At 31.0% G+C, this 16,541-nt stretch overlaps 1 protein-coding gene across 1 annotated transcript; it reads left to right on the top strand.

Annotated features, from left to right (window-relative positions):
• Positions 1-6,935: 6,935 nt before the first annotated feature.
• Positions 6,936-11,039, top strand: LOC114193074 (PXMP2/4 family protein 2-like). The gene is made up of 3 exons (XM_028082771.1): positions 6,936-7,391; positions 9,239-9,330; positions 10,448-11,039. Exons 1-3 carry the CDS (start codon positions 7,239-7,241, stop codon positions 10,833-10,835), a joined length of 633 nt encoding a protein of 210 aa, XP_027938572.1. The 5' UTR covers positions 6,936-7,238; the 3' UTR covers positions 10,836-11,039.
• Positions 11,040-16,541: the final 5,502 nt, after the last annotated feature.

Below are 16,541 nucleotides of genomic sequence, written 5' to 3'. Positions count from 1 at the left end.
TAGTAATTTTTAATATATTATATAAGAGGGAAATGAAATAGTTATAGAAAGTGGTTTATAAATGGGGATTGCAGAGGTGATTTTATTAATTTAGGTTGGTATTTAATTAATTGGCTTTAGTTGCATTCGACTTCTAGGATGCGTGTTTAGAGTTCTTCTTCTAAACACAACACATTTATTATTATTATTATTATTATTTAATTTTATTATCATTACATAGGTCCCCATTTTTGTAGCGAAATTTCAAGTAGGTCCCCCCATTTTTATTTGTCTCAATTGAGTCTCTATTTTCGAAAATTCATTGTAATTGGTTCCTTTCTGTTAGTTGACTAGTAACGGTGTTAATTATGTGCCACGTGTCAGCACGTGGTTTTTTTGAGTTTTTTTTTTAATTTTTTATAATTTTTTTAAAAAATAAAAAATAAAATTGCCACGTGTCAATCTGACATTGTGCCACATGGCAGAGACAGTGTGACGTGGCAGTGGTAGTACCACGTGTCAATATTGGATGTGAAAAGTCTCAATGTAGTCCCTATATTTGTTATTTTTTCTCAATTTGGTCCCAATTTTTTTAAAACTGAATCAATTTTATCCCTATATCAAATTTAATTTTTATATAGATTTACAATGGTATTTTTATTATAATTGATATTTTTAACAAAATTAAGTTTATTTAAATGTATATTTTGCATTTAACTTTATTTAAATATTGTTTCAAATATTTATATATCAATAATTTATAGACAACTATTAGAATTGTTATAATTTTTTTTTAAAATTTTATATTTGAATTTATAAAGTTTTTATTTTTAAAGCAACTCTAATATTTATCTATAAATTATGGATATATAAATATTTAAAATAAAATTTAAATAAATATTAGTTTTAGTTTTATTGTTATTACTATTTTTATTATTATTAGTATTATTTTATTTTACTATTATTATTATTATTATTATTATTTTTATTACTATTATTTTTATTATTATTATTATTAATTCTATTTTATTTTAATATTATTTTTATTTTATTTTTATCCTTATTATTATTATTATTTTATTATCTTCATTTATTTATTATTATTATTATTATTATTATTATTATTAGTATTATAATAATAATTATTGTTATTTATATTATAATTATAATTATTTTTAGTTTTAGTTTTATTGTTATTACTATTTTTATTTTTATTATTAGTATTATTTTATTTTACTATTATTATTATTATTATTATTTTTATTACTATTATTATTATTATTATTATTATTATTTTATTATGATTATTATTATATTATTTTATTATCATTATTAACTTTATGATTGTTTTATTTCATTTATGATTTTATTATCATTATTATTATTTTATTATTATTATTATTTCATTATTAGTGCTTTATTTGGTTATTATTATTATTAATTTTATTTTTATTTTATTTTATTAGTATTGTTGTTTTATTATTATTGTTTATTTTATTTTATTATTATTTTCATTAATTTTATTTTTATTGTTTCATTTTTTATTTATTTATTATTATTATTATTATTATTATCGTTATTATTGTTGTTGTTGTTAATTTTATTTTGATCCTTATTACTATCTTATTGTCCGTGCGATATTTTGGGGCAATGATTATGTGTTCTTCTTGATTTGTATATTGTTTGGTTATCCATGATTGTGTGTTGGGTATAACACTTTTGTTTTGATGGTTTTATATGAATTTAGAAAGGGATAGATGTGTGTTTATATTTGAATGATGCATATGAGTTGTGATGTTGTAAATTTAAGTATATGAAGTATATGAATTCGTATTTTGGGTTCTAGATGTTTGAGAATTGAATTGTTTGATACTAGGAACTTAATTAGAGTACCTAAAATCAGTAGTGTCACATTACTGGTGTAGTCCCTAACGGTGAAGAGTGAAGCGCTAAGCAATACCAGAAATAGGGAAGCTTTGTGTGTTGTGATGCTTGACGGTGTTATGGAATCGTCAAGCGATCTGCACTTCCATTTCGCCTGGTGGCGCTTTGGCAGCGCCAGGTGATAGTGCAGTAGCAAGGGTCCATTGTAGATGAATTTGCATAGATAGGTTTGAGGGCTTGGTTAGGGATATGCTGGATTAGTTACGAGCGGGAAGGTTTGTAACAGAGATTTGAGATGCGTGATTGATGCGGGCGGGGAGGTCCGTATCTGTTGTACTCTTGTGTGGGGATACGAGCGGGGAGGTTCGTATGTTTCGTGCTCACACTTGAGGCTACTATGAGTGGGGAGGTTCATAGTAGGTGTTCACGCATGTTGGACTACGAGCGAGGAGGTTCGTAGAGTTGGACCACGAGCGGACATGTTCGTGGAAGCATTGGAATCCCTAAGACCAGGTTCAACATGTATCTTGTATAGGGCAATGTGTTTTTCTTAATTTCGTTTTAATGTGTTGCGATATAGACTTGGAACAGGAGGTGCTTGACTGTGTCATGAGCGGGTAGGTTCATGGCTAGTGGTGAACATGTGATAATATGAGCGGGGAGGTTCATATTGTGATGCTCTCGTGTGAGGATACGAGCGGGGAGGTTCGTATGTTCCATGCTCACACTTGAGGGCTACGCGAGCGGGGAGGTTCGTAGTTGTTGGATCACGTGTGTTGGACTACAGGCGGGGAAGTCCGTAGAGTTGGACTACGAGCGGGGAGGTTCATAGAGGTAGGACCACAAGCGGCCAGGTTCGTGGAAGCATATATATCATGGGTCCATGGTCATGAAATTGTGGATTGGAAACCTTATGGCACTAAGGTTTCTTGGTTAAGCATTGGCTAAAATAAATTAATTTGGGGGTGAAATTCTATCTATTAAATTACATGTTTATACTGTTACATGAGCTCACCCTTTCTGTGTGTGTTTGGCGATGATCGTGTAATTCGTTTCACGGGAGCAAACGTTGTTTCAGGTGGAGCTGGTGACACTTAAAGCCGGAGAGGGATTAGCTTGGGAAGTTTTATAGACTATATTTGACTATTTTATAAACATTTAGTTGGTCATTTTTGAACTATGTAAACATGGAGTTTACTTTATGGTTTTTAATTTTGAGACATTTTTGTAAGGTATTAATTTTCCCGCGTTTTGGGAAAAAACTTTGAATAATAATGACATATTTGATATTATTTTACTTTATTTTATTTAAATTAGTAATATCCAGCTGTGATGTTATATTTATACCCAATGTATCTCTTTAATTATTCATACAGTCCTTAAAAGTACATTACTTTTTCATCCTCAATTTCATTCATCATAATTTATTTTGTTATCATCAATTCACATTAACTTTGCATACAACTCTTGAAACTAAAATTTATTGACAAAATTTTAGTAGTATAAGGACTCATTTCTAACTTCCCAAAATTTTGAAAACAGTCAAAATTACAAGACAACCAATAAAATTCATATATGTATGATATGTAACTATTTTAGTGCTTTGCTTATAAATTTAAATCCTTCATCCATTAGTTGAATTAAAATACTATATAACATTGTTGTCCAAAAAAATAGTATAAATACAAAAAAACTAAAACTAGAACAACAACCAGAAAATAAAATATAACATTTCAAATGAGGTTAACTTTGAAACTAACATTAGGTTTTCATACCTAATCCATTTATTAACTCAGAATTTGCCAATTATGTACGAAAAGCTTACCTTAGTCCTTTCTTTCTATAGTTGTAGGAAATTGTGAGAAAGATGTGGGACATGCAATTGTATTTATAGGCAAAATGGTAGCCCTATTGTTAAAGCATTCAAATTAAATACTATTTATACCAACTTCTATATTGTTAAGAAAGTGGCCAACAAGATTAGTATGGATAAGATAACCTAAAAATTGTTTTCGAACGAACACGAAATTGATTTCTATCAAATTAGTTCTTATATAATTTATACAAAATGGTTAGTCAAATAAAATATAAAATAATAGAAGAAGATAATGAATTTAAATAAAATCAAATAAAGAAACAAAAGGAAAGTCAATAGAAAGAAAAAATTGTAAAAAGATAAAATAATAATTAAGAAATAGGTTAATTCTAAGAATTTTCATTCAATTGACTTTTGTATTACATTTGAAATTAATCAACATAAATTTTCAACTAACTTTTTGATGTTTACTATTAACCAAAGTACATTCTCAATTAAAAGCAAAAACTTTTTAGATTAATCATGACAAATTTACTCAAAGTACATTCTCAATTATATATTGTTATGCCTACTCATGTATATTCTTTTACTACTTTTATAAAGTAAAAAACTAATTAGCCAAAGTGTGTTCTTAATTAACTTTTGTTAAAGTTTGATCTTTAATCAAAGTACATTTTAAATTATAAGCAAAACACATTCAATCACATGAAATATTTTAACTTTAATCAAAATATATTCTCAATTAAAATTAAGAACCCTTTGACTCATATGATTGTTATGTTATGTTGATTTAACATTGTACTAACTTGTTACAGTGTACAAATCATTACTTTTACTTGATTAAGAGATAAAAAAACATAGATTAACGTAGGCCATTAAGAACAAACAATTTTATTTATCTAATCTCAGGCCATTAAGAAGTTATACCAGAATCACCCAGAGGCTTAACACTCCATGGGAAGCATGAGAATGGAAGACAAAAGAAGGGAAAATATGGAAAAGAGAGGGTAAGAGATGGAGAAGGAGGGTTACACGAAATTAAGCTCCCCTAAAGGGGTTTATAATTTCCTCTAGTGAATTTCCCTAAGTCTCTTTATATTAGAAATTAGGTTGGGTCTTTTTTTGTTGTTGTAATCTTCTTTCTATTAATCTAATATCCTCCGATTTTCTTCTAAATAAATCTCGTATGTTAAAGATATATTTGATTGTTATGAGATTTAAAAATATTTAAAAAGACCTTGCCAGATTTAAAAAGATTTGATAGTTACTATATTTTGATATTTTTTGATATAATTAAATAAGATAATTATTTAAAAATACCAAATAAAATATGTAAAGATATATTCACCCCAAATAATCTTTTGTAATTAAGATTATTAAATTATTAAAGCCCTTTTAATGGAAAAGGATAGAGAAAATTACATAGGTCATTTTTTGTTGCTTGTTCCTCTTTTCTGTGGCTTAGCCAAATTCAGTTTGGCTCAACCAAACTGAGTTTCAACAATCAACATTTCTTCACCTTTTCATGCTTTTCTTGCCTTCTTCATGCAACTTTTGGCTTGACTTTTTGTGGTTTTGATTATTTTCTTTTCTTGACTTTGTCTTTAAGGTATCATGAAGCTTAAATCATTTTATTTTCACATTTCCATGAGCATAAATTAGTTGCAACTGCATTAATACATCTCAAAATATCTTATGACCATACTTGTGCGTGATTAATGGAAGAAGGAGGCTCCATGGTAGGTTTAGCGGATGCAAAATGCAGTAAGGTGTTTCAGTGGTAGGAGAATTGAGTGGTGAAGATGAAACTCTAAGAAGGTTGGGTCAATTTTAGAGGAGGAAGGTTAGAGGAAGTTCCAAAAGGAAACTTCTAGCAAGGTGACTCTCAAGTGCAAGTTGTGGAGTGATCTCAACAACATATCCTTACAGATTCAAGAGTTCCAAATATAATGGGTGAAGACCTTCATTTATAGAAGGTAACTCCAAATTAAGCTAAAGTGGCACCTAAATCTAGCACATGGTTAATTGGATTTGGCACCTATTCTAACTTCTAGATCCACCAATTTCGGATCACTTGCTAGGTGGCATGTCATGCCTCCCTCATTTTCACCATGTGCAAAACATGGAACAAGCTAGATAGCTCTCGACCTAGCCTATTGTAATTGGGCTTGAATGGATCCAATTTCAATGGTTTGGTGATTTATGATCCAAGCTATATTCTAGAGTTTTTACAATTTATTGAAAGCTTAACCTAATACATGACTCAATTTAAAAATACACTAATGGACTATTAGAAAGCCCATCAAATCTTGATGAACCTTCTTGGCCCATGAGAGAAGCATTTGAAGCCCATTAAGCCCATTGTGCTATTGAAGCTCCATGTCTTCTAGTATTTTTTTTTAAGCATGATTGGGCCTTTGATTGAGTTTATGGATGGGCCAAAGTCATCAATATCTAAAAAATATTTATGCAAATAAAATTTTTTTTTTAACATATTTTTGTAACTCGTGTTCAATAATCCCAATTACAACAAATCTCAATTAAAAAAATCTATTAAAATAAAAACCAATTAAAAAAATAAAATTAAAGGATAAATGAGTACATAAATATAAAATCATTACGAAACTTTCTTTGCACAAAAAAAGGACAAAGACAATTTGTAAAAAAAAAATATTTTTAATCCTAGTAATTACATTTGGAGGGTTATAATCGGAGAGAAAAAAAAACAAATATACTTAAACTTATTCCTTATATTAAATTTGTCATGTTACATCACTAAAAAAATCTTCTTATTTTAATCCACTTATTTATATTATTTTTAATTGGGACTAAACAATGGCCTTCGGTTGATGACTTTATGATACAAAATTTTGTTATTTTGGTCCTATTAAACCCAAAATTATGTATTTAAATATACAATTAAATTACTAACTAAATCGGAATATTATTTTAATATAGTATAAAATAAAAAATGTGTAATTATTTTATTTTTCTTTTAATTAGAAAATCATATAAAACAAGTTAATATATATATATATATATATATATATATATATAAGTATATAAAGTTATAAGACTTAATTATAATTATTAGACTTAATAATAAAAGGAAAAACAAGGTGTTTCCATTGCCAACACAAATAAAAAATATGTTCCTGAAATTTAAAGAGCAGCCAGACCCGCTTGGCCCATAAAGATAATAAGTAAAGTACAGTTTTACCCTTTTTCTTTCGACCGAATTCTTATTACAGACAAATACAGAAATGTCAAACCCAACCTCCAAATTGATTCTCACATCTTCATCACAGACCAGAGTTCATTCCTTTCTCTTTGTGCCTCTCATTCCTTAAAAAACACGAGTCCTGGGTATTCGAGCGAAAAAGAAATCCATAGAAGCCAAAGAAGTGCCACTCTTCTCCCACCGCCAAAACAAAATCATCTTTTTGTCGCTAAATGTTAGACCCATTTAGATAAATCCCCAAATAAAGAAAAGGGGGGCTGCGATCATTTTCATGATCAATAAATAGCGATTGTTTTCGGGAAGCATTGTTGTTTGGATATGCTCAAGTTGTGGAAATGGTACCAGAATTGCTTGGCGGTTCACCCTGTTAAGACGCAGGTCATCAGCTCTGGCTTGATTTGGGGTGCTGGTGACATAGCTGCTCAGGCAGTTACGCACTATACTGCCAAGGCCCATGCCACAATGGATGAGGTATTGTGTTATTGGAATTTATATGGTTTCCTTCTAAGATTTTGTGTTTTGGGGAAAATGGGTGTGTGTTAGTGTGTTTTTCTTGGTTTTTGGGGAATGGTCATGGCTTGGAGTGTGGCCTTGTGGTCAAAATAATTAGAAGGATTTGCGATTGTCTGAGCTTGCTTTTGACTATGGAAAGTGTGGAATGCATGGATGAATGTGGAAAAGGGATTTGTGGTTGTGTTTTGGTAGGATTTTCCGTGTAGCATGTGATCTTGATCTCTAGTTAAGGCAATGGGTGCTTTTGTTTTGTGGGTTTTGTATCGGTGGTCATTGTCTTGTCGGGATGCTAAGTGGGTTTGGCTGCTTTTTGGAATGAAGTTTTGGGGGCATGAAACATGACTGTTAATTTCATCATGCCTAGGTTGGGTGTTTTTGAGAAAATAGCCGAGAGATTGATTTAAATCGTGACTGTGCTTGAGGTTGTGTATGGAAATTGTGGAGTGGATGCGATTGCTAGCGCAGTTAGAAGCTCTCGGGAATGAATAATAATGGAATGGAAAGATACGTCTGAATTGTTGGTTTGGTTGTTTAATGAAGGTAAGGAGGGAACTCTCGCGGAAAGACGTGGCATGTTTTCCTTCACTCTCTAAGTTGAATGGACAAAATTTGGTGCTGTAAATTACAGGAAGATGTGGCATTCCATTCCTTTTGGAAAACTCCCCCAAGCTCACATTTTGTTCATTTCGTTTTTTCCATTTTCCATCCATCAATTCAAAACCATACACTTTCAATTCGAGAATTAAACACAGAAAACACAAAAATCGAGTTTGACAGTGTTTCCACTTACGCCTCAGTTATTTTCGTTAGTTTAGGTTTTCAGATTTTCGATTTCGAGTTATACTTGATTGTTTGACTTCGTTCTAGTTTCTATGTTCAATTGAAGTTGATTAGAACTCATTTGCATTTTCAATTTGTATTTTAATCCATTCCGTACTTGTATTCGAACCTGTCCTACACTTTTACTCATAAGCATTTCACTGTTATATAACAGTTTTGTGATTTCTTGTTTTAACTTGTGATTTTTAGTTTCTGTAATTTTCATTCTGTTTTAAATACATATTAGAATTAGTTTAGGTGTTTAAATCATGTTTGGGATAGTTGCATGTAAAAATCATAGTTGAGTTCCTTTAGTTCATTTTTTCTATATACTTAGGTTAGTGTAGAGTTTTTGTTTTAGGCATCATGTTAGGACTCACTTTAGGTTGTTTTTAGTTGGTTTAGATTAGTTTAGTTAGATTTCCCCCATAAAAATCAGATCAGCACAAGTTCATGCACTCATCTTTGCAATCTCGTTGGATTGACACCTAGGAGGTGGTTCCCTATACTTCATTAGGGGGAAACTAGGATTATTGATTGAATCCTTTTGCAACTATACCTTTAGTTTTGCACTTGAACTGCAGGAGGTAGGGAAAAGGAAACTATGTTAATGCTAGTTGTAATTTTTTCAATTTTAAATCACATGGAAACATCTGGTTTATTTTTTAACCATAGATGGGAAATTTCAGTTCATTTAGCTAAAATAGTGAAACAGGAAATTACTTGTCATGGTCACTGTTTTCTGGATAGGGTGAATCTTAAAATGATGCATTTTAGGGTTTTATACGGGAAGCATTGTGGATAAACCATGTCTAACTTGGCCCTTTCCTTCTTACTTTGGTAACATGGTTCCTATTCAAGGACAAATACTTTGATGGTATTTTTAAACTGTCTAGTTCACATTGTGTATGATGTGACACTTTATTCTTTGTAAATGTAACCATCTAATTAGCTCATATCTCTTGTTTGATGGCAATTTTTCTCAGGATGACAATAAAGAGTTTAAGATCAACTGGAAACGGGTGTCTACAACCAGCTTGTTTGGGTTAGGATTTGTTGGTCCTGTTGGCCACTACTGGTAAAAAGCGTGACCTTTTTATAAATTTTATTCCCCAGTTGTTTATGGACACTGGTATTATGCAACGGTTTTTTTGCTGATTCTCAGATCCTGAATCAGCTTAGTTTGCTGGACAGATTTGAAAGTTCTTAGTCCCTTAAAAATTACAGTTCTCAAATTTTTTCCTTTTAATATTAAACACAATTTTTTTCCAAAAAAGTCATTATTATGTTTTTGCTGTATCAGTAGAAGTTATGTCGTTCACATGAGACAGCATTTGGATGCTACAGTTGTGGGTGACTGACATGTCACCTGATGATGGTTACTATTGTTGCAAATCAATTTAAAGGACTGATTCTTATTGACTTGCAATCATTTTTCTTTTATCATATAATTCTAAATATGTACTTAAGATGAAAATTTGGTTATTGATGTATTGATTGGTTTATAGTAACTTCCTGATAAATTAGGACTAAAGTAGTTATGTCCTCTCAACTTCACAGGGCCAAGAGCTCTGTTTTTGTTTCTGGATGCATGGATATCCAACTGACTAAAAAGGAAGGATTTCAAACTGTTTATTGTATAGCATTTTGTCTTATTGGTAGCATTTTGTAGTGTTATGACCTTCTCCTCAGCTTAGGTGGCTTTGATCTTTAAGGGGGAGCATTCCCAAGTCTTACAAAAAGCTACTTCGATCATATTTCTAGCTGATGGGGAACATCCAATACTGTTTGGTGTGAGAAAACGTTTTATGTTTTCTTTTGAACTGATGAAAATGTTACCTTGTTTCCACACTTTTTGCTTTTAAAAGTACGTGCAGGAAACAAAGTGAAAATAATTTGGCATTTTTGTAACTAAAAGTCAGAACAGAACATTTTTGCAGACCAAATGATTCCTAAACATTTGAAAACAGGATACTAAGTGAGAACCATGTCATTATTTGTAATTCAAAGTACAGATAGAAAATGAAAGCAATAAACTCTCAAGCTGAATTGTCCCTTAAAAATGTTAAATCAGAAAAGAAAAGACTTCTAGAAGTGAGCTTTCGTATATCTGTTAGTGTTTTGTGTGTTCTGATGATATCTATTTTCTAACAAACTTATCAATTTGCCTTGTTCTTTTGCATTAATTATTGTAGGTATGAAGGTTTGGATCGGTATATAAGATTGAAACTAATGCTTAAACCAAATTCCTTCCGTTTTGTTGCCACTAAAGTTGCTGTTGATGGGTTTATCTTTGGGCCATTGGATTTACTTGTGTTTTTTACATACATGGGTTTTTCTGCTGGAAAGAGTGTTCCTCAAATAAAAGAAGATGTTAAGAGAGATTTCCTCCCAGCTTTTGTTTTAGAAGGGGGCATATGGCCAATTGTTCAGGTTGTAAATTTTCGGTTTATACCTGTGAGGTATCAACTCCTTTATGTCAACTTCTTCTGTTTATTGGATAGCTGTTTCTTGTCTTGGGTTGAGCAACAGCAGGATGCACCTTGGAAACAATGGTTGAAATCACTTCTGCCTTTGAAGTAATAGAGTTTGCTTTCAGAATCTCAATTTATTCTCGGAGTTGCCAGATGTGGGAAGTTCATGTTGGAAAACAAGTGACTAATTCATATTGCTTGTAAACACCCTCCAGACTTTCAGAATTTAATTCTGAAATTGATGAAATTGCTTTCAAATGATTTACATGATTAATGATTTTCATCTTGAATACAAGTTGACATATTTTTTCCATTGAATAAATTGAAATCTATGTTGGCTTATCACTTTCCAGTCTTTGTTCGTTCGTCTATATTCTAGTTTTACCAATGATGTTCTCAACAACCGGTATCTTTTATTAGCTGTGCTTATCTTTCACTTCATATTGTCAGGTGGAGAATAATCCTTGGGCACACAACATAAATCGGGACTACTTTTATATCGGTGTCTTTTATTTTGACAAAATTTAGATGTAGCACTTTGAAGTATTTCTTTTATGATATCTTCTGGTTAGAATTGATATTTTATCTCAATAATATCTTTAATGAAAATTGTAAAGGTTAACATGGATCATGACAATGACACAGAAAAGAGTATTATTACAAGTAGTGAATAGGGTAAGGAAACCGTGTATTAGTGGAGTGTTTTCTTGTTTTCCGTATTGGCAAATAATAATGAATACAAGTTGTCCTCAAAATTATAATGAGCAATGTTGGACAAAAAATCTTTGTAAGCTAGAATTATTGAAACTTAAATGGATTGAAATGCATTGAAAAATAGACTAGTAATAGAAGTTTTTCATAAATTATGAATATGTTAAGAGAGAAGTTTATTCATAAAAAAGAAATTGAAAAAGTGGTTATATGTTTAAATAGTTGGTTAGAATATGTTAGATTTATTTTTTTGCTTTATTTTCTGTTTTGATATTCTATTAGTTTGTTAGTAGTATTATCTCTTTCATTTTTTGTTTTTAGTGTTTTACATATATTCTGTTACAAGAGCATGTATTGTGCCACAAGGTAATGAGAAGTATTTCTCCCTCCGTAGTAGGTTTTCTATCATGGTGTCAACAATGTGACTTGTCTCTTTTAGGGTACCGGTTCCATGGCGACGTCCACGGTTCTCTTCTCATATTCCACATTGGAAAAACTCACTAATGCTAATTTCTTCCTCCTACCACAAGTGGAGCTTGAAACTCCTTTTAGTGATTAAAGAGAGCTTCCACATGCAAGACTAAACATATTATATGAATTACCACATGTATCTTCATTTTCTTATAGTGTTTGTTATCCTCAAAACTAATAAGACACATCATTATACCGTATAGTGTTTTGTTATCATCAAAACTACTTAGACCTTTTTCATGTTCTTAATCTTTATATTTTACGCTCATTTAATGTTTATGTATACTTGTTCTCCTTTCTTGCTTAATTGGATCCTTTTTTTCCTCTTAACCTATTGTGAAGTGAACTTTCATACTTAAATAACCTAAGAGATTATCTTTATGTTCAGTGGGGATCTTCTTAGAGTTTTCTTAATCACATTAACTCAAATATCTTCTTAAAGTAAAATGAACCATTATCATCTCTTCAAGTAACAATCAGATACTTTTCGTAACTTATAAGCCCAAGTTAGATAGTTTTCACCCAAAGAGGAGTAAAAGGCAAGACCCTACAAGGTTGATAGTTATGCATCATTGACATGCAGTCTTTTTTCTAAAGGGTGGTTGGTATGGGGTGGGATTATCAAGTTCTTCATTAAATCTTTGACGTAAACAAGTCCTCATGAGATATCCTTGTAAGAACAATTAAAACAAACATTCTCTATAACGTATCTTATGTAAGTTTTAAATCATATGCATTGTAACATCCTGGTCGGATATTACTAATTTAAATAAAATAAAATGGAAATAAATAAAAACTAGCATTTGTTATTATTGCCTTTCCCAAAATCGCGGAAAATTTTAAACAATTATTAAACTCATCCAATTGAACCACAATGTTCTAATAATCCATAGTAGTTCATATTCCAGTAAAAATACAGTTTACAAAAATCTAAAAATAAAATGAGAGTAACTTCCATAAAAAGCTTTCCCACGCTAGCCCCTCTTCGGCTCTATGCCCCATAAGCATCACCTGAAACATCATCTGCTCCCGTGTGACAAGTCACACGATCATCGCCAAATATACACAGAAAGGGTGAGCTCATAACAATACAAATATACAATAAAAAAATATATAGATTTACCCCAAACTACTTTATTCCATCTAAATTGCTTAATCTTAACAATCGATACCTAAGGATTTCAGATCATTGTCTTATTATACCAATGAAACTACTAATCTATTTACCCATACAATTACTTGGCTATGGACCCAAGATATATCATGCTTCCACAAACCTGCCCGTTTGTGGTCCAACCTCTATGAACCTTCCCGCTCGTAGTCCAACTCTACGGACCTCCTCGCGCATAATCCAACACACATAATCCAATCGCTACGAACCTCCCTACTCGCAGCAGCCCTCAAGTGTGAGCACGGAACATACGAACCTCCCCGCTCGTATCCTCACACAAGAGCATCATAATATGAACCTCCCCGCTCATATTATCACGTGTTCATCATCAATCATGAACCTACCCGTTCATGACACTGTCAAGCATCTCTTGGTCCAAGTCCACATCTCAACACATCAAAACGAAATTAAGAAAAGCATATTGCACTATACAAGGTACATACTTAAGTTGGTCTTAAGGATTCTAATGCCATCAAGCCTGTCCATGCAAATCCATCTATTTTGGACCCCTACCTCTACACTATCACCTGACGCTGCCTAAGCGTTGCTAGGCCAAAATTGGGCTGCAAATCGCCTAGTCCACAATACCATGATCACCTTATATTATTATATTATCTTAAAATAATATAATAATTCAAAATTTTATATTATATTGTCTTTAATATAATAATCCAAGAATACGTAAACTACCAAAAGTTTACTGAAAGTCCATATAAGTTATTATCTAATATATCATCATAAGAGACCCACATCCAGCATACCAATACACAAGTGTATAATGCAACATGACTCCAACTTGCAAGATTACATCCCATACACATTCATCTCATATAGATATTCATATGTATTCACCAATTCAACCCATGCCAACACTTGAATTTAACTACAAGTTAATCTTACTCACAAAGACTCTAAAACAACAATCATTTGAATTGAAAACAACAACATTGCATTTAAAATAACAACAGTAACATTGCTAAAAAATACAGCAGCAGCAACATCGCAAATAAATAAACAGCAACCCAGGAATTATATTTCAACGGAGGCATCATTTTATTCCCCCAAATCTATAAATGAAATTAACTTTTTCAATCTAAGTATTACTTAAATATTTAATGCAACACTTTTCCTTTCCTTTTTTTTAAATAATATATCTTTTTCCTATATAATATATTACTATCACCTTTAATTTTCATTCATACTAAAGATACCAAAGGTAACGTGAACCTCCCCTGCTCCCAAACATATTATAAGAAAACAATCTCCAAATATTACGTTTTCACTTCATAAATAAAAAAAAACTACCTTGTGCATTGCCATAACAACATGAACCAAAAACCAACAACCCACTTTGGCATTATACGGCAACCAACATTTACTATTAATTTTCCTTCTATTCCAACTAATATAAATAATTAAACCACAATTTATTATAAGGAAAATTACCCTATCCAACCAAATGAATTTTTATCTCAAATAAAATATTATTTTATATTGCCAAGATTATATATATATATATATATATATATATATATATATATATATATATATATATATATATTCTAGCCTAATACAAACAACTTAGATTTAATTAATGTTATAAACTATGTAACAACGTAAACTTTTGTATAACCCATATACAATTTAAGATCCTTAAACTCCATATGGATATAATATTAAATATAACTTTTAATGAAATTGAATGTAAATAAAGGTGCCACATAATCTCCTACCATCATATTTATAAAACCTGAAAACGTTATGAACTTATCGTTTCCTAAGTATATAATAAAACCAAACATAGTTATAATTATAAAACGAAAGCCATTTTAAAAATTAAAGAAAGTTTCACATGGCCAAAACATAATATTTTACCATGAATTGGCTTGATAAATATATTTTAAAACCCTTGCTATTTGACGTCCATAAAAAAACTCAAACATATACATGTTAAGCTTAATCCAAATAAACTCCCACATCGAACCAAATAAAATAATGGTATTTCGTATTATTTTGAACCTATCTTGAGTTTAAAGAAGAATATCATCCAGAATTTAAAGAAGAACATCTTTACAAAACTACTGTAGATATCAAAACAAAACTTCACCACATTTGAAAAACTTGAATGTGTGCTAAGTTGCGCCAGTTCATATTTAAACCTCAATTTTAATGTGATATCAACACATAACATTAAGCAAAATACCCACACAACCCATTCATCTGCTACTCTAACAAACAAATGTTAAAATTACATACACATATTCAACCATGATGCCAAAAACTCTTTAACTGATTAACTCATAATTTTTCTAGTCTCCAAATTAAATCAATTTTTGTAATTCATCAACACGCTTAAACACCCATTGATCCACCGCAACTTTAATTCCAGACCTTCAATTAATCCCCAGTTTCCTTTCATAGGCCTAAAATCAACATCTTAAAAGTTTAATTTCTCAAAATGCTTCTCCCCTATTCAATCCTAAATTCAACCTTTAACATCATTTTTCATAAATCGTATCAAAATCACATAAACCCCAAACACATAAATCCTTCTAATACAATAAGAACTTTACCTTCAAAAAGATAAAAAGAAAATCATAAGACAACACATACATGATATTTACAAAAGGAAAAGAGATAAAGAGACACAAGAATACATCTCTTTGCAAACCTACACATCAACTAAAAATCTACCCAACCCCACATATTACAGAAAAATTAAAAAAGACAATCTAAGTTCTATGTAGAAGAATGCACTAAACAACAAAGAACTACAACAAAAACACATGACAACATTTATCCAACACATATTAGAGTATTGCTATATTATTCACATAAGGTTTTTCACCGCAATTCAACTCCCTTTCATGTAGTAGCTTTTAGAACCATTTTGTACACCTTCGCAGTGGGTATAGAGCTTTGTTTTCCATAGTGTTTACTTCAAGCACCTACACAAAAAGTTAGATACAAACACACAAATATTTCTCTTATATTATATACCTTTCCCTCTCTTCCTATTATAGGTTAGTCTACCTCTCCCTTACCAAGATACCCATATGTTTATGGTATACCTCTTTATATTGCCTAAGAGATAAATCTAATGCACTCAATTGGAAATTGAAGCCATTCTACGTACGAGAACTTCATAGTAGGATATTTGTGTTTCATCCATGTCCACACTCTCAATTGTGCCATAGTGAAAATTTCCTCTGCATCAACTTTTCATTGCCTAAAAACAACTCTATTCCTATGACTCCAAATGTTCCATATGACAGAAATCCATAATCCTTTCTATAGATTGTTCCCCTTGTTGTTAAAATGCAAAATGAAAAAAAATTTGGAAATGAACGCACGATTGATTATGGTGTGTAGTGCTTACACCTACCCATCTATTGCATATATTCCATACCTTGTTGGCAATGTTACATGTAAAAGATAAGTGGCTTACAATTTCCTCCTCTA

Source organism: Vigna unguiculata, chromosome 8 (assembly GCF_004118075.2).
Source record: "Vigna unguiculata cultivar IT97K-499-35 chromosome 8, ASM411807v1, whole genome shotgun sequence".
Taxonomy (NCBI): Eukaryota; Viridiplantae; Streptophyta; class Magnoliopsida; order Fabales; family Fabaceae; genus Vigna; species Vigna unguiculata.
The sequence above is the reverse complement of the archived record's forward strand: the minus strand, read 5'-3'. Positions and strand labels throughout refer to the sequence as shown.

Excerpts from the sequence above, each read along its gene's own strand:
- LOC114193074 (XM_028082771.1), top strand. The coding sequence starts at position 7,239 with ATGCTCAAGTTGTGGAAATGGTACCAGAATTGCTTGGCGGTTCACCCT. Across the intron at positions 7,392-9,238 it reads CCCATGCCACAATGGATGAG|GATGACAATAAAGAGTTTAA; the intron begins GTATTGTGTTAT and ends AATTTTTCTCAG. Across the intron at positions 9,331-10,447 it reads GGTCCTGTTGGCCACTACTG|GTATGAAGGTTTGGATCGGT; the intron begins GTAAAAAGCGTG and ends TAATTATTGTAG.